At 33.4% G+C, this 18,707-nt stretch overlaps 2 protein-coding genes across 2 annotated transcripts; both read left to right on the top strand.

Moving 5' to 3' along the window:
- Positions 1–5,306: 5,306 nt before the first annotated feature.
- On the top strand, positions 5,307–9,182 carry LOC140052532 (E3 ubiquitin-protein ligase TRIM71-like). The gene is made up of 2 exons (XM_072098140.1): positions 5,307–5,444; positions 7,470–9,182. The coding sequence occupies exons 1-2, from the start codon at positions 5,307–5,309 to the stop codon at positions 9,180–9,182; spliced, it is 1,851 nt and encodes a 616-aa protein (XP_071954241.1).
- Positions 9,183–13,511: 4,329 nt separating this feature from the next.
- On the top strand, positions 13,512–18,707 carry LOC140052316 (CXXC motif containing zinc binding protein-like). The gene is made up of 7 exons (XM_072097818.1): positions 13,512–13,541; positions 13,629–13,712; positions 14,096–14,152; positions 14,240–14,321; positions 14,435–14,544; positions 17,839–17,901; positions 18,062–18,707. The coding sequence occupies exons 1-7, from the start codon at positions 13,536–13,538 to the stop codon at positions 18,137–18,139; spliced, it is 480 nt and encodes a 159-aa protein (XP_071953919.1). The 5' UTR covers positions 13,512–13,535; the 3' UTR covers positions 18,140–18,707.

The following is an 18,707-nucleotide window of genomic DNA, read 5'->3' as shown; positions in this document are numbered from 1 at the left end:
TTTTGGTCATTTTACTTCTATTGACTATGTTTAAATCGATCGAATATACAGATTGTCCGATGTCAAAGTCACTGCTGAGCGTGAGATCGAGAGATTGTTGAGAGATGATGGTTATAAATATGACAGAAAAATGGACTGACCAATCGCGTGCTTCGGCCGGGCTTTTTGGAACGCACAAGATCTCGTTCAGTTCAGCTCAATCTTTTTGGAGATTTTTATTTTTTTCCTGGGAATATTTTTCATTAAACCAAAGAATTTCACTGTGTAAACTTGAATAAAAATGGTGCTGAGTTAAATTGGTACGTGTACGTAGGCCTACCGTATATTTCGGTGTATAAGACGCACTTTTGACACGCAAATTTGACTTCTAAATGTTACTCTAATTAATTTAATTACCTACTAATACTTAAATTAATTAAAAATAGTGTACTACTCTGCAATGTAGGCCTAGCTAGTTACTCACTCCTGTCTAACCACAGTGTGGTAACAAGTTTATTGAATTTTTAGTTAAGGTAAATTGTCATCCTCGACTGTATTAATTAATATTTCAGTACGCATTAGATATTCTACCCAGGCCTAGTAATACTCTCTGAACTCGCGGGTGTGTATTCTAGCAGCATGCAGCATCACAGCGCAACACATTTATGGAAGAGTCCATTAATTACGGTGGTGTCACATTTTAATTACACAATAACTATTTCCCTTGATCACGGTGGTTTATTTTTATTACATCTCTATGTCAACAATCACATAATTTTATAATCATGTAGGCAATAGTTCGTATGTCAAGCGATATCTAAAAGAGTGTGTTGTTATTGTGTTAAGTAGCTTCCCCTAATCTCATAGTGTATATGGCCAACAGTGCTGGCCACCAGGCAAGAGGAGCACATGGTTAGTGCTCTCCTCTCCTCATATTGCATGCATGGAAATAGGAAAGATTTTCATATAGGTCTACCCAACATGATATTCCTGGTTCATTATCAGCCCAAAAAAACTGAACATCATTTGGATTGATTTTATAATGGTCATACACACAATAAGAAGGTACATATTTAAATAATATGAAATTAAAGTTACTTAAATAGACATAGGCTAGCCCTACCCACACAGTGCATCGTAACTGAAACAATATGGGGATTTCCCTTTTCATTGAACGTTCAGTTGAAGTAGAGACTGATTACGATGTAATAAAGGCAATCAAACAAAATTATATCATTTGATTCTAATAAATATGTCTCAAATATCGTTGTTTTATTATTAAAATACCATTGTTTTGATTGTAAAATGTTTAAATTTCGGCCTAGAAATAAGTGCGTCTTATGCATCGACTACATGAAAAATACTAATATTTTAGTCTCCGTTATGGGTGCGTCTTATACACAGGTGCGACTTGTACACCGAAAAATACGGTACTATTTGTTTTTTATGTTTATAGGATAAGAAATTATTTAAGGGCCTAATATACTATACTTTTTTGCAACAATAAAGCTGTATTTCATGATTTCCATAATACTGTACTATATAATTTCTCTGCATAACTCAGATTTTAGTAGGTAAAAAATGTCTCTGTAAGCTTATTAAAACAACCGAAATTGCTCTGAGAGCCAAAGCTTCCAGGGGCCTTCGCCCCCTGGACCCCGACCGGGGGCCCTTGGCGGCCCCCTGGCCCCCAGCCTACAGTTGCTCGCTGCGCTCGCAAAATACTTGGTGTCAAGAAAACCCCCCTCTGATGCATTCTGGCTACGGGCCTGGGTAAGTAGTGTGATACCATACACACTTCCCGCGCATTCTGAACTTTGTTGGTGCAATGAAGTTCCGCGACATCGAGCTTGTTCACCCATCAGATGGGTGAACAAGCTCGATGTCGCGGAACTTTACCAAAACATAGAGGGCGCTAATCTTTTAATTTGAAATTTGAGCGATTTTTTTTCCATACATTTCGGCCTCAATCGACTCTCTTCGGTAAGCCAGCTCACCGATGCGTGACAACGTATGCAAACCACCAGCTAAACTTCACCAAAGAACTTATCACACGTCATAGCAAGGCAGTCACAACCAAAGATCGTATAGCGTCACGTAGTGACCAACTACCAAACGTTTATTTATAACATAATATGTAATATTCTTGCATGAATCGGACATTTCGCTACCAATGTAGCAACATTGATTAACTAAATGTAACAGTGTGGCGTGTTGACCGCGAATGACAATCATTGCATAACAACGCACGGCATCCTGCAAACCGTTTCGTACACCTGCGATGAAATATAAATTCAATTTCTTTTAAAATTGAGGGCGCCAAACATAAATCTTACGAGATCGAAAACAGGTTGAAAAAAAATATTAAATAAAAAAAAGATATGTTAAATGTGCTCTCCCTGCCTCAGCACTAAGGCCCTGCCACAGCCTTTTGGTGTCGTATCCAGCACATCACCAGATGCATTGATGTTGTCGCCTCATGATGTGTGGTGGAAAGGGGGACGTATAATTCTGTGAACCCCAAACACAGTTGGTCGCATACCTTTAACTCTATTCCACCGACCAGCGTGGGAATCGAACCTACGACATACGTGTTGTCAACTCGACGCTCAGGCGACTGACCTAACTGATCATTTTGGTTTTAACAAGGTTAATATGATACTTATGACGTAATGATGAATTACGTAATACACGTATAAATAGACTATTATCAGCTGTTCAGTCATGTACTACTTTGTAGTTTAACGGGTAATGCTCAGGTTTGAGGGTTGAGTGCTCTCAGCTCTAGATTGGGTTCGAACCTCTACGGATTTTTTTTTAATGGAAAATAATGAATATTGTTTTTCTTTTATTTTGAAAGAGAGATATTTTGGGGGTTGTAAATGTCAGGCCTAAACAAGTGGACCTTTATTAAAATCAGAAACAAAGTTGCATGGCATATTTTCCATTAAATAGACTACCATAAAACCTCGAAAAGAAGCCCTCCTTCATTTTTAGTACACTTGGGTGGGCTTCTTTTTCACATGGAGTTCTTTTCGAGATTACGTTTGCAAACTAAAAGAGGTCCGGAAAATGTTTTATTTACATGCTTTGAACAATCTTCTAATGTAAAGATTAACAACATCAACATTTAACAGTGTGGCGTGTTGACCACGAATGACTAACATACAATCTTCCCCATACTACACCTGCACAAACTCATTTACATAACGCACGGCATACCAAACTGTTTAAAATAGAGCTACAAGGTCCCCGGCAATGACATCTATAATTTTTTTAAACAACATGTATAAGAATCTTCATGCTTGGGGCTCAGCAAAGACAATTTTAAGAAATAGAGCTGCATAGGTTTCCGCCCGAAAAAAATGCATTTTACATGATTTGAAATTATATGAAACAAATTATATGATTCTGAATCTACACTAATATACGAACTTTGAGTGCCATATTAATTAATAAATAATAGGCCTACTTTGTAATTACATTAAGAACATAATAGAATGTTGAAGATATTTTAGGCCTATGACGTCTACGACACAATAGTAGGCCCTATCAGATAACATTATGATTTTTTGAATTGAACGACCTTTTGTGTCACGAACGAGGAGAGGCTATCTTTTCTTATGGTATGTCCGATTATAGCTAACCTAGCAAAGCTTGTGTAGGCCTATACCATGTATTACTTTTGAATTTAAAATGATTATATCGGAAATCCCGTGCACAGTGTACGTGTATGTTTTTATACTTTTTAAAATAATATTATTAAATTCATATTATATTATATGCTGATGGAAATTTTACGTTAAAGATATATTATCCCCCAAAAATCATGAAAAATAAAGATTTCAGAATTTTAATAGGTCATTTTGGAGTTTTAATGAAGTTACTCAATTCCATAGAAAAAAGATGATTTCATTTATTTAAAAAAAAAAAAAAAACAGTTAGGCCTAAATTTAACCAAAAACTCATTGCTTGACAGACAATTTGACTATTTTGTTGCTTTAAATTATAGTTTTTTCAAGTAAATACTTTTTTTGCCGATCAAATTTTTTGTCAAAGTGAATAACATATTCAACAATAAAATGTTTATAAAAATAGCTTTTTCAGGGGGACAATATATCTTTAAAATCCAAAACTTAAGAGTCTAGATAAATGGAAATTTATTATATTACTTTCAGAATAAAAAAATACATACAAAATAATATAGCCTATTAAATCATCCTATTATTATTACAGTAGGCATATATCAAATTATTAAATCAAATTATGAATATCATTAAAATAAATTAGGTCAATTAAATATCTAAAAAATACTGTACAAAAATAAGTGATACAGTACTAACATCTTGTAATAACTTATTTTTCTTGTTTGTATGAGTAAACATTTCTTTCAATTAAAAGTACTTTTCTACATTGAAAAAAAAAACAACAGAGAGTTTGCGAAACGCACCAATATTTTATTTGGACTTATTTTCTTATAGATCATAGATGTCATGTATAGATCAACAAATTATAATATACTGTACCACAAAGTGATTAACAATAGACATAAATGAAAACAGCAATGGCAAGAATTCTAAGTATATCAAATTACGTATGTGTTTAATCTGCAGTACCCTATTATCTATGTATTATTAAAGGTGTATTGTCCCTTTGTCAAATTCTAAAAAAATAAAAATAAAAAGATTTCGAAAAAAAGTGGGTCATTTTGAAGTATCATAATAGTTATTAACTTTCACCAAAAATTAGTCGAAAAAAAAATCATTTAACTGAAATAGGCCTACAGACGTTTTTTGGTTCAAAAAATAACTTTTCGATCAAAACATATCTAATGCAACGCGCTTATTTGGCTACTCTGTATGCATAACCATAAAACTTCCTCGCGATCTGTGTGAAAACACACTTCTCAACCGTGACGAGTTGTAAACAATCCTAATTTAGCATATGCATAATGCAGACTCGTGGTTTAAAATCTTTGTTTACTTTTGCTCGCGACTATTTTCCGGACGAAATGTAATCAAATTAATTTAGCTGATAATTACGTAAAATTGTTGTTTTTGGCTCGAATTTTTGACTTAAAGTGAATAACTTTAATATTACTTTGATATGGCCAATAAAAATTTAGTATATTGTGTTTGTATGTGTTTCAAGGGACAATAAATCTTTAACAATGCAGTATTTTAAATAAATTATAGGCCTACAACGAGTATTATCAATGATGATTTCAAGTCAGATTTAGAACAAGTTAAACAATGCTTGAAGGAAATGTATTCCAGGTATTTACAAATGAAATGCATTAAACCAACGTTCATTATAAATATGAACATATGGATAATGCTCTTACTACAAAGGGCCTTGGTGAAATCACAAGTATTGATAGTAGGTTCATCATTGACAAAGATGATAGATCCATTACAGTATCAAAGGGACAAACGTTTGTAGTGAAAGCAGAAAATCTGACCAATGTAAAGTAGCTGCTACTCTGATATCTCCGTCAGGTGAAAAAACTGCCACTGAGGAAGAAGATATGGGAAGTGGAAAGTATATAATATAAGGAAGATGTAAAAGGAAGGTGATTGGAAGATGGAGGTCATGGCTGGAGTAGCACACTTTAAAGGTTCACCATTGAAGATCAAAGTGGAACCTACTGGGCCTTGTTCGTACCTTTGCAGCACACAAATATACCGTACTGAATTATACAATGTAACAGATGTAACATTAGGCTCAGATGGTTGTATATTAGTATCAAGCTTTGGTAATGTGTTATTGAAATTTAACAAAATAGGTGAATTTATTGCCAAAATTAAACTGGCACAAAATGCTCGGGTCATTATCATGCATATCATGGGTAATGGTCACCTTGTATACATTGATAGGCAAAGACAGACTGTTGTGATGCTTAAAGATACATTTGAAGAGTGCGCTCAATTTGGTAAAAGAATATTAAATTACCCGAATGGGCTGACAGTAAACGATGAAACACGGGTTTTGTTTGTTGTATGGCTATTCGCGTTTTTGTAAATTTAATATTGATGATGGCAGCCTGCGCGGGTGAGATACAAAATCAATTTGAATTTAACCAGGGAAGGTAATTTGTTGGTTACTGATCATTGTAATGGAATACAAATGTTTGATGCAAACGGTATGTTTATTAAAACACTAGTAAGTGAAGGTGTTGAAGATGGGAAAGTAATGAACCCCCGTGGTGTAGAAATGGACATGAATGAGAATAATATCCAGTAGTCATAAGCTACAATTATTGATAAAAATGGTGTTTTCTTAAAACGAATAGATAGTATTGAAGATGGAATATCAAAACCACTTGAAATTGCTGTCATTTCCAACAGACCACAACAAATAGCAGTAACTGATGATTATGACAAGAGTTTTAAAATATTCAATTACTAAAAGGTCAACATACAATATCTAACAGATACATACACCATACCATTTATTCTTTATGAATATGAATTGTATCTGAAATTTGTAACTGATATATCACATTCATGGTTGAGGAGATACCAATCACGTTTACGTATTTTACATAGGATATTAATATAAAATTTCTTACTTCCTTAATTATGTAAAACAGTGTTGCTATTGCAAAGAACATTACAACAAACAAATTACAACTGTGTTAGAATCAAGTCCACAGCAAAATCAATATTATTTTATGAATTTTATTTTATATGCTGCCTGTTTTGGAAGTTTGTTAAGCAATAGCAGGGTATCAACCAGACTTTGGAAAGTTTTGTATCTTGTATTTCAGCATTGCCAGCCGAGCCGCACCCATGCCCATTTGCAAACACAGTTGGCCTACTGTACAGCAACAGGTAGAAGAAAACTAAGGTTAGTTGCTAAATAAAACCAGACTAATCCTGCCAAAGTGTTGTTCCTTGGTATAATTTAATATTATTTTTGAATAGTGTACCAAGTCCCTTAACGTGCATTATGTGCACGGGGCCACGACTTTGCATCCCATCCGAAGGACGAGACAATGAGAGTAAAGCATCTTGCCTAAAGCCTATTTTCCACTAGACGAATTTGTTCACGCGAATCGAAAGCGTCAGCTTATACGCATGCGTAGAGAGGGATTTGGAAGAACAAATTTGCCTAGTGGAAAATAGGCTTAAGGATGTAATCAGTATGGTACAGAGGCTCAAACCCATTACACCTTACTCTCCGGTATATACAGGAACCGACGCCATTCCCAACAGTATCCTATCCAGGACGCAACCGGACCGAACGTTGCTTAACTTCGGTGATCTGACGAAAACCGATTTCGCAGTATGGCCGTATAAAACCAGTTGGGAAATGGCGGTCATTCAACAACATGTTTTGTGTGGTCTGCAGTTTCGTTAGACTAGGAAAAAATGGTTTTGAAAGTATTCCTAAAAGTTGAATGTTTACTATTAAATTATGAAACTAAAACAATTAATTAATAAAAAAAAAATTGTTTGCATACTAAAAATGAATGTTTAAATTTGCAGATGTCAAGTCAAGTACAAGGAAGATGTCAAGACCATCCAGACAACACAGTAGAAAGGTTTTGTACAACTTGTAACAAAAGTGTATGTAAGACATGTTTTATGAGTTGTTACAAAACTAATCATGATTCAACAAAAATCAGTGATGCTATAGATGTAATTAATAAACGAATAACTGAATTGATTCTGTCAGCTGATGATATCAAAAAAGAATTAGAAACTACATTTCATTCTATAATGGATGACAAAGCCAACTTTGAATCAGAGGTACAGACGATCAAAGAAGTTATTGAAACGCATACAGAAATAATTATTTCTAGTGTGAAAGAAGAAAGTAGAAAAGTATTATTGGATCTAGAAAATGTACGTCAGCAAAAGAATAAAGCCATTGAGCATCAAGTGATGGAGCTAGAATCACACCAAATGGAAGTGCAAGGTCTGAAGGCATCAGTTACTAAAACGAAGAACAAACCAGAAAATATACAGACAATTGATGATTTCAAGTCAGATTTTGAATACGTTAAACAATGCTTGAAGGAAATGAATTCCAGGTATTTACCAATGAAATACATTAAACCAACGTTCATTATAAATGAACATTTGGATGATGTTCTCACTACAAAAGGCCTTGGTGAAATCACAAGTATTGATAGTAGGTTCATCATTGACAAAGGTGATAGATCCATTACAGTATCAAAGGGACAAACGTTTGTAGTGAAAGCAGAAAGTCTGAATAAAAGTGACCAATGTAAAGTAGCTGCTACTCTGATATCTCCGTCAGGTGAAAAAACTGCCACGGAGGTAGAAGACATGGGAAGTGGAGAGTATATAATAAAGGGAAGATGTGATAAGGAAGGTGATTGGAAGATGGAGGTCTTGAATGGAGTAGCACACTTTAAAGGTTCACCTGTGAAGATCAAAGTGGAACCACTGGGCCTTGTTCGTACCATTGAACCACGCAAATATACTGAATACATAGTATCAAGTGTAGCATTAGGCTCAGATGGTTGTATATTAGTATCAAGCGTTGGTAATGATTTATTGAAATTCAACAAATTAGGTGAATTTGTTGCCAATATTAAACTGGCACACAATACTGAAGTCTGTAGCATGCATGTCATGGGTAATGGTCACCTTGTGTACTGTGATAGACAAAGAAATGTTGTTGTGATGCTTAATGATAAATTTGAAGAGTGCGCTCAATTTGGTAAAGGGATATTAAAACGCCCGAATGGGCTGACAGTAAACGATGAAACACGGGTTCTGTTTGTTGTAGACAGTAAAGCTGGTCGTGTTTGTAAATTTAATATTGATGATGGCAGCTTTCTGGGTAATATAAGAAAAAATTTTAATTTTCCATTTGATGTGACTTTAACCAGGGAAGGTAATTTGATGGTTACAGATAGTGTTAATCATAGAATACAAATGTTTGATACAAATTGTATGTTTATTAAAACACTAGTAAATAAAGGTCATGAAGATGGGAAAGTTATGAACCCCTGTGGTATAGAAATGGACATGAATGAAAATATAATAATATCAAGTTATAGTCATAAACTACAATTATTTGCTAAAAATGGTGTTTTCTTAAAACGAATAGATAGTATTGAAGATGGAATATCAAAACCACTTGAAATCGCTGTCATTTCCAACAGACCACAACAAATAGCAGTAGCTGATTATGCTGATAAAAGTGTTAAAATATTCAATTACTAAACAGTAAACATACAATATTTAACAGATACATAACATACCATTTTTTTCTTTATGAATGTGAATTGTATCTGACATAACAAAATGAAGGAATATCATATATGGATGTTGAGCTTTTCTTTTGATAGGAACCCTCTTTTCATCAATACTAATTAATAATTTGCTTTTAGAAGTTGTTAAAACCCTAATAAAATTACATTATATACATAAAATACAAATTAAGATGGAGGACGTACAACTAAGGCAGAGCCTAAAAAAACGTTGTACTACCTTTACAATAAAAACACTAACAATAACATACACATACAAATATTGAAGGAACATAAATAAATATTTATAAATATACATATAATTCACAATTTACATAAATAAAGACATAACCCATCCACCCTTGTAATATGCATAGCCAAAATTAACAAGTTATCTATTAGTATAAGTATAAATAAAAAATATAAACTGTACAAGGTAAAGCCACTTAGTCAAGAGATGTGCTTAGAAATCTGTGTTTTGAAATGATTAACACTATGAGAGTTTTTGGCATTGTCAGGCAAATTATTCCAATATTTGGAACCCGTTGAAAATACAGATTTGATTTTATGAATATCTAGCCGATAGTTGTTTTTATTTCTAGTAATTACCTATTATGGATACTTTCGTGTTCAGTAAAAATATTATTGAAGGATTTAGGTAACATTCCATTGTTATATTTTGTATATAACTATACCTAGTTCCTTCTTGTACAGATCAAAAACATTCAATAGATTTAGTTTTTCAAATAAAGGTTTTTTTGGATATAAATATGTACTATTGGTAATGATTCTTACAGCTTTCTTTTGCAATTTCAATATTTTATTCACATATCCTTTGTTTGCTGTACCCCATAGCAAAATCCCGTAATTGATGTGTGATAAAATTAAAGAATAATATACAGTAATTGTAAAGATTTTTCCGGTAGGAAATGTTTCACTTTGTTTAACACTCCAACATTTTTTTAGCACTTCTTTCGAATGTTATTGATATCTCGTTTCCAGGTAAGATTTTGATCTAAAGTTATACCAAGGAATGATGCCTCTTGTACATGGTTTAATTCACACCCATCCAGATAAATACAACAGGTTGAATTTACATTTTTTGTTTGGTGCGGTGTTCCCAGAAACATAAGATTTGTTTTATCAGTATTGAGTGACAGTTACAGATTTCTGAAAGCTCATTATTCATTACATTCAACATATTATCAATATTACAATCTGAGTAGAAAACAGTCATCTGTCATCTGCTAATAATATAAAAGAGAGTCAACTTTGCATAGGCCTATATCATTCATATATATGATAAACAATAAAGGCCCTAATATTGAACCTTGAGGGACCCCACACTTGACACTTTCATATGATAAATTTACATGATTGTAGGACACATACTGTTTTCTATTCAATAAATAATTTTTGAACCATTCATGTGATACACCACGGAATCCGTAATTGTACAATTTATTGAGTAGAATATTGTGATCGATTGTGCCAACAGTGTACATATCATTGTTTATGGCTTTAGTTACATTATTTACCAAATCAAGTATTGCCAGATGCGTAGCATGATTTTTTCTCAATCCATATTGATTATTATACAAATATATTCTGATATGTTTTAGTTATGTTCATGTTATCTTTTATATTTCACCAAAATTCATATGTTTTATTGTAACATTATGTTTGAATTATATTAATTTGATTTTTTTATTGTAAGTCGTAGGAAATGCGTTTTGTTTATGTTCAAAAACGAAAGGATTTAGTCAATACCATTGAAGTGTTTATAGACTGATTATTTAATAGATTTAAAAAAGCTAAATTAAATTAGTATTATTTTATTTTAATATCATATAATAGTTATCCACTTTGACCAAAACTTGGATAAAAAAAAATTATTTACCTGAAAAAACTGTAATTTAAAGCAAACAAGTCAAATTGGCTGCCAGCCAATGGATTGTTGGTTGAATATAACCATTTATTTTGTCATTTTAGTTTTTTTTCTACGCAATTTATTAACTTGATTAAAACTACAAATAACCTATCAAAGTCTGATGTAATTAATCTTCATTTTTTATGTTTTTGGGGGGACAATACATCTTTAAAAAAACATAACCTTATGTCCTTATGAGAAATCTTTAATTATCTAATTACAATCAACTTACATCAAAATAAAGAGACATTGCTTCATTGATACCAAAAATGATGAGCAAGGAAAACTGCACTTACAGATATTGTGTTCCCTACTCCAAAATTCTCCAAAACTGTGGAACTGATTGGTATAATTAGAAATGCGTTAAAATACCACCTTAGGGATGAGAATATTTAATGTTAACATCTATTTTTGCATTCACTGGATATAGTTAGGCATACATAAAGATACCAAAAAAATGTACGTAGTGTTATAATGTGTGGAGGTTTTACTGTTTTAAAGACTGTACTCGCTTGGTTGATTGAATATCACAGTTGTTTATTTAATAATACGTTATAGGCCTAATACTCAATACGATACAATATAATTATACAGAAACAGGAACAAAGTATAAGAGTGATGCTGTAAGTGAGGTGTGGCTGTAGATATGCTTCTGAGGAAGTGTCGGTAAGGTTTGCCTTCGAAGAAGTGTCTGTGACGTGTATATCGGCTTCTGTTCATTAGCATAATATGTCATTACATCATCTCTGAGGTTAATCTTATCTGGGGGTGGGTCTTACAATGATGAATTGGCCCTGTCGAATCTCTGCTAAAACTGTCAATGGACAATCTCTTTCACTGGGCCTTTCTGAGGCTAATCTAATCTTAAAAAATTTGAAATCAAAAATATTAATTTGGTATAAAAATTCAAGGATTATTGTTGGAAAGAGTGATGCTGTAAGTGAGGTACGTGTGGCTATAGAAATGCTTCTGAGGAAGTGTCGGTAAGGTGTGTCTTCGAAGAAGTGTCTGTGAGGTGTATATCGGCTTCATTAGCATAATTATGTTATTACATCATCTCAGGTTAATGATTGGTCTGTCCAGGTACGTTTGGATAGAAGTGATTGTGATTATCTGGGGGGGGGGGGCGTTGGTTACAATGATGAATTGGCCCTGTCGAATCTCTGCTTAAAACTGTCAATATCTAATAGTTTTACAGTACGATGTGAACGGTTAGAGGTCAAATCAACTATTTTCTTTTGGGATTAAAATTATGGACTAAATAGACATTAAAACATCTGGACAATCTCTTCACTGAGTCTTCTGGGGAAAATTTGTGAACCCAATTGAATTGTGATACAAAGGTTGATTTCTCAATTATAAGGGTATGTTCAGACTCACGGCGTTAAGGTAATCCGTGGCGTTAAAAGCCAAGGGGTTCAGACACAACGATCAACATTCCAATGCCTTGCGTTTAAAACACTTTGATCAGGTCAAAGCAGATAGAACTATATGTATACATTCATGACAGTGCATGAAAAGTTTACATCGTAAAATTGTTTTTGTTATTTTTATTTATATAACGTTATCTTCAAATATACTGATTTGTTCTTACTACTTGTAGAATTGCATTTTAATTCAAAATAATTTAAAACATAATTATTACACGGGCAATTATCTGATTAATTGATTATGTACGTGTATATGAAAAATATTAAAAAAAAACATTCAACGACTACAAATACATTTAATAATAACAGATTTTCCAGGAAGCTTATAATTTGATACTATCATCTTATCGACATGAAGATCAGGTTTCTGTATTCCATATTCTTGATGATTTTCAAAATGTCAACAATACCAATGGTTTCTGAAATTAATATTTAAAAAAAGGTTGTTCATTTTAATTAAAAATTTCCACCGGCCAAGATATCAATAATTATTAATTTAAATGCACAATATTAAACGCTTTATAAGAAAGCATGTATTTCTATACATTACATACTGTATGTACTGTTAGACATTTTTTTTTTCAAATTTTTCCTAACGCAAATTGTATTTGTCTTATAAAAACATCTGTTACCATAGTCAATGACTATGGTGTTACTGTACTGTACACCTAATTTCTAACCTACTACATCATTTTATTAAAATAAAAAGTAGTACTGTACATGGAAATGTACTCATTTTGAAGCACACGTAGGAACTATGAGGCTCAGTACTACTATTAATATTATATTACAGATTTATTTATTTTGCATCGATGAAAGTGGCTTACCGATGAGTCGATTTATTAATATATTAGTCCGAAACGAACTGATGGAACTGCCGCGGCATGCCGTACTGAAAATAAAATTGCATGCGGCGAGTACTGTGTCTGTTTGCCGCCCTCTAGCAGATATATTAAAAACAAAAAACATGGTGGTAAGTAATACATTGTCGACGTCCATTTATCGATAATTATTATTAGTATTTTAATGTCTTTTTGTCATAAAATCATTATTATTCTAGCGTATAGGTCTACAAATTCAAGCTAACCTAGAAAATGTTACAAATCTTCGACCTGAAGGTGATGATTTTCGATGGTATCTAAAGGTGAGCTAGCTAGGCTAGTCGGAGCTAGTCCTCCCTAGACCTTTCTTTCTTATGAATGTAGCGACCGTCCCCCGGCTATCTGTCCTTTACGCCTGAGGACTGAGGTCTAGGCTAGGTCGACAATATCGTTTCAAAAGTAGGTTTATTGATGAAAATGCAGTTAAAACTCTAATTTAATAATCTTATTTCATACATATAAAGTTATTGGTTAATTTTTAAAATATTAAATAGTAAAAGAATCGGTCTGTATAAAAAAATACATTTGGTATGGACCTGGTGGTATAAAAAGTAAAACATTTATTTTTACCTACTGTACCTCCAATCAATGCCTACATACAGTACTTCCTTTAATACAATGTCTTGATTTTTTTAATATATTTCAGTTAAAATGTCAGAATTGTCAAGAAGAAAGCAAGTCATTTGTGTACATATCACTTCTGGTAATTATAATAATTATTAATAAAATGTTTCTATGCTAATTAAAAAGAACAATGGATAATAATAAATATTTCTTTCCTTTTTTACAGGAAAGTCATCCATTGAAAGGAGGGCGAGGTTCAGCCAGTATGGTTTCAAAATGCAAATTATGTAGCAGAGAAAATTCTATAGGTAAAAAAATACTTGGTGACATAGTTGAATGTTGCTAATTAATATAAAAGAACTTAGAAAACAGTAATGAAACATAACATTTGTACATTTTAGGATAATTTCAATTTTTGCAGATATTTTAAAAGACACAATAAAATCCTATGACATTGACAACAGTAACCAGATGAAAACAATTGTAGGATTTGAGTGCAGAGGACTTGAGCCAGTGGACTTCTCACCTCGGGTAATACTAATAGTAGAGCAGTTAACGCCATAAAAATAGCCAAGTTGTGCACTTTATTACCAAAGCATGAAACTTTCCACAAAGTTTCTTTGATGTATATAGATTCAAAATATCGGGGGTGCCAAGTGTCCAACGTCCGGTATGGCGGCCATCTTGATTTCAAAATGGCCACCATAAAAACAAAAAATGTTCATATCTTGGCAACTATAAACAGTAGAGACTTGATTCTGGTGTTAAATTGTTCACAAACCACATATTTCTATTTGCTCTAATGAAAAGTTTCGTCCAAAAATGACCAGAAATGATGTTTCTTCCAGTTTGACCTTTGACCTCTTATATGTATATCTCAGTAACTACTGATCATTTTCAATCGATTTTGGTGTCATTTTGTTTAGAATAGAGACATTTATATTTGTAGTAATGAAACATTTTCACATAAAATTACTGGAAATACAATTTATAACCTTTGACATATATAATTATTTTAACATACTGTATGTAGTTTAATTGGTATAAATGCACCTAATTTTTTTACCGAAATAAATGACACGGAATTATTATTCTGAATTTTTAACTTTTGATGTGATAGGATAGGCATAAAATATGACAGATCACTGAGCTCATCTATGCCGACATGTTTGCTAAACTGTGATGTGTCAATCGTTTTTTCGTTGCATCTAAAAAAATGTAGGCCTACTCCATTTTTATGGTAATGGACCTTTGCTGTAAACCTTTCATCTGAATCCTTTTTCTCGATTTTCTCTAGTCATTGATTTTTTAGCAAAATCCGAACTAAATAAATTCGTAAAAGACATCTCAATATAATTATTCAAGTAATCCTCAAATTAGTGACATGGACCTACAATATACTGTTCTGTACAAGACCTGTTTAGGCATCCACCTGTGGGCTTTCACTTTAAAAGTCTTGGTTTCCTAATCATACAAGAAGCAATGTCTAATTTAATCAATCAAAGTAGTGGGTCCAGACAAAGAAGGGGGTGTAAGACCATCCACAGCCAAAGAAGGGGTTGTAAGATCATCCACACACAAAGAAGAGGGTATAGACCACCCACAGACAAAAAAGGGGGTGTAAGACCATCCACAGACAAAGAAGGGGGTGTAAGACCATCCACACACAAAGAAGGAGGTATAAGACCATCCACAGACAAAGAAAGGGGTGTAAGGCCATCTACAGACAAAGAAGGGGATGTAGGACCGTCCACATACAAAGAAGGGGGTATAAGACCATCCGTTGACAAAAAAGGGGTATAGGACCATCCACAGACAAAGAAGGGGGCGTAGGACCGTCCACAGACAAAGAATGGGGTGCAAGACCATCCACTGACAAAGAAAGGGGTATAGGACCACTTACAGACAAAGAAGAGGGTATAAGACCAACCACAGACAAATAAGGGGTGTAGGACCATCCACAGACAAAGAAGGGAGTGTAGGACCATCCACAGACAAAGAAGGGGAGAAGACCATCCACAGACAAAGAAGGGGATATAAGACCATCCACAGACAAAGAAGGGGGTGTAAGACCATCCACAGACAAATTAAAGGAGTCCAAGACCATCCACATACAAAGAAGGGATTATAAGACCATCTACAGACAAAGACAGGGGTGTAAGACCATCCACACACAAAGAAAGGGGTGTAATACCATCAACAGACAAAGAAAGGGGTGTAATACCATCAACAGACAAAGAAAGGGGTATAAGACCGTCCACAGACAAAGAAAGGGGTTTAATACCATCAACAGACAAAGAAAGGGGTGTAATACCATCAACAGACACAGAAGGGGGTATAAGACCAAGAAACAATGTCTAATTTAATCAATCAAAGTAGTGGGTCCAGACAAAGAAGGGGGTGTAAGACCATCCACAGCCAAAGAAGGGGTTGTAAGACCATCCACATACAAAGAAGAGGGTGTGGACCATCCACAGACAAAGAAGGGAGTGTAGGACCATCCACAGACAAAGAAGGGGTGTAAGACCATTTACAGACAAAGAAATGGGTGTAAGACCATCCACACATAAAGAAAGGGGTGTAATAATACCATCAACAGACACAGAAGCGGGTATAAGACCATCCACAGACAAAGAATGGGGTATAAGACCATCTACAGACAAAGAAGGAGGGTTAGGACCATATTAACCGAGGAAGCATACAAAAATAAGATGCAATCAAAATAGGCCTACCACTTGGAAAACAATAAATTGTAGAATAACTGTGGCTTAATTGTTGAAATAGAAAGGGTTCTTTGTAAGGTCATTAATAATATATTGATATAAACACGATCATCATACTATTCATTTGACAATCAAATACAGTCTGTCTCGAAAAGAAGCTCATACTATCACCTTTTCGAGGTTTTACGGTATTCAATAACATGTATGTTATTTCCTCTGTCAAACTATTAAAACTTTTAGCGAATCAGAAGGTGCCAACATCATTGAACTAATGGTACCACCAAGCACAATGTTTACCAATTTTATGTACTATATACAATTTAAGTCCATTAATCATTTAATATAATTACGCCTATCAGGTTAAAGTTCAAAATTAGGTGCACTTCAGACCAACAAAAACCACCTACAGTATATTCACATAATTAAAAATCAATAAATTAATGTCAAAGGTCATAAATTGTATTTTCGGTATTTTATGTGAAAATGTTTCATTACTACAAATATAAATGTATTTATTCTGAACAAAATGACACCAAAATCGATTGAAAATGACCAGTAGTTACAGAGATATACAAATACGAGGTCAAAGGTCAAACTGTAAGAAACGTCATTTCCGGTCATTTTTGGACGAAACTTTTCATTAGAGCAAATAGAAATATATAGTTTGTGAACAATTTGAGACCAGAATTAAGTCTCTAATGTGTATAGTTGCCAAGATATGAACATTTTTTGTTTTTATGGTGGCCATTTTGAAATCAAGATGGCCGCCATACCGGACGTTGGACACTCGGCACCCCCCAATATTTTGAATCTATATACATCAAAGAAACTTTGTGCCAAGTTTCATGCTTTGGTAATAAAATGCACAGCTCATGTCATTAACTGCTCTACTATAATGACATGTTTCATCAAGTCAAAATCATGATTATTTTCAATGCTAATAATATACTCTTTTGTTGCGGAAATTGAGTTGACTTACAGGCCAGTGCAGTAAAAAAATATCTTTTTGCAGTAGTCTCCCTATACTTCTGTAACCTTTTTGACAATTTATGTGATAATACAGTATAATAATTAGTTAATATAGACTTGTTGTTTATTGTAGGTTGGATTCGTCTGTTCTGGTGTTGATTCACCTTCAACATTTCAAGTAGACTTGACAGAAAAGGTAAGCATATTGGTTACATTTTTAGGACTTAGCTGGCATTTGTTTTTGCTTAAGTCAAGTTACTGTAGTTGTGAAAAATTGAATTTGGCAAAATAACCAAAACATTCTATCATAATGCAAAATATGAATACAGTAGTAGAAAATTAATTTCCTCTTTCAGGAATGGGTGGATTATGATGAAAATAAACAAGAATCTGTAGGAGTTTATGAAGTTGAGTGGAACTTTGTCAAGTTATAGATTTGCTGATTAACAAAAAAAACTCAAAACAGCAGCTTTTTAACAGTATTTATATGTGGAGTGGACAGGATACAAATAAAAAATAAATGAAGATATTTTGTCTGGTTTCATTTATCTATTCAGAGCACTCCCTCAATTCTTCCACTGAATTCTGAGGCAGACATCTGCACTGTGCAGCCAAGTGACAAATCATGTTACATAGCAAAAATGCTTAGCAAGTGAAAAATTTCAATGACCAAAACTTATATTGTATTATATATGGCTTAGCTTTAAATTGTACCACTTGTTGGCAAGAAAAAAGAAAATACATAAGAATATGGCAAATAAACTGTGACTAGGTTTTAGCATGGACCTATTACTTTATAGGTCCATAGTTTTAGACAACAATTAGGCTATAACATTTTGGCACACATAACATTTTGGCACACATGGTGTGTCATACCTAACCTGAACAAGAATGAAAATGTTGCTGATGAAGGAACCATAGAAACAAAACCTAGAAACCATGTTAAAGCTTAAGTATAGCTACACATCTCTCTTTATTTTGACTTAAATATAAGCAACTTTC

The sequence above is a fragment of the Antedon mediterranea genome, chromosome 6 (genome assembly GCF_964355755.1).
Source record: "Antedon mediterranea chromosome 6, ecAntMedi1.1, whole genome shotgun sequence".
NCBI classification, from domain to species: domain Eukaryota; kingdom Metazoa; phylum Echinodermata; class Crinoidea; order Comatulida; family Antedonidae; genus Antedon; species Antedon mediterranea.
This window is presented reverse-complemented; position numbering and strand designations above follow the sequence as displayed.

Bases quoted from the DNA above. Each gene is read 5' to 3' on its own strand.
- LOC140052532 (XM_072098140.1), top strand. From the start codon at position 5,307: ATGGATAATGCTCTTACTACAAAGGGCCTTGGTGAAATCACAAGTATT. The intron at 5,445-7,469 runs GTAAAGTAGCTG...TTAAATTTGCAG, and splicing joins AAGCAGAAAATCTGACCAAT to ATGTCAAGTCAAGTACAAGG.
- LOC140052316 (XM_072097818.1), top strand. The intron at 14,153-14,239 runs GTAATTATAATA...CCTTTTTTACAG, and splicing joins TTGTGTACATATCACTTCTG to GAAAGTCATCCATTGAAAGG. The intron at 14,545-17,838 runs GTAATACTAATA...TGTTTATTGTAG, and splicing joins CAGTGGACTTCTCACCTCGG to GTTGGATTCGTCTGTTCTGG.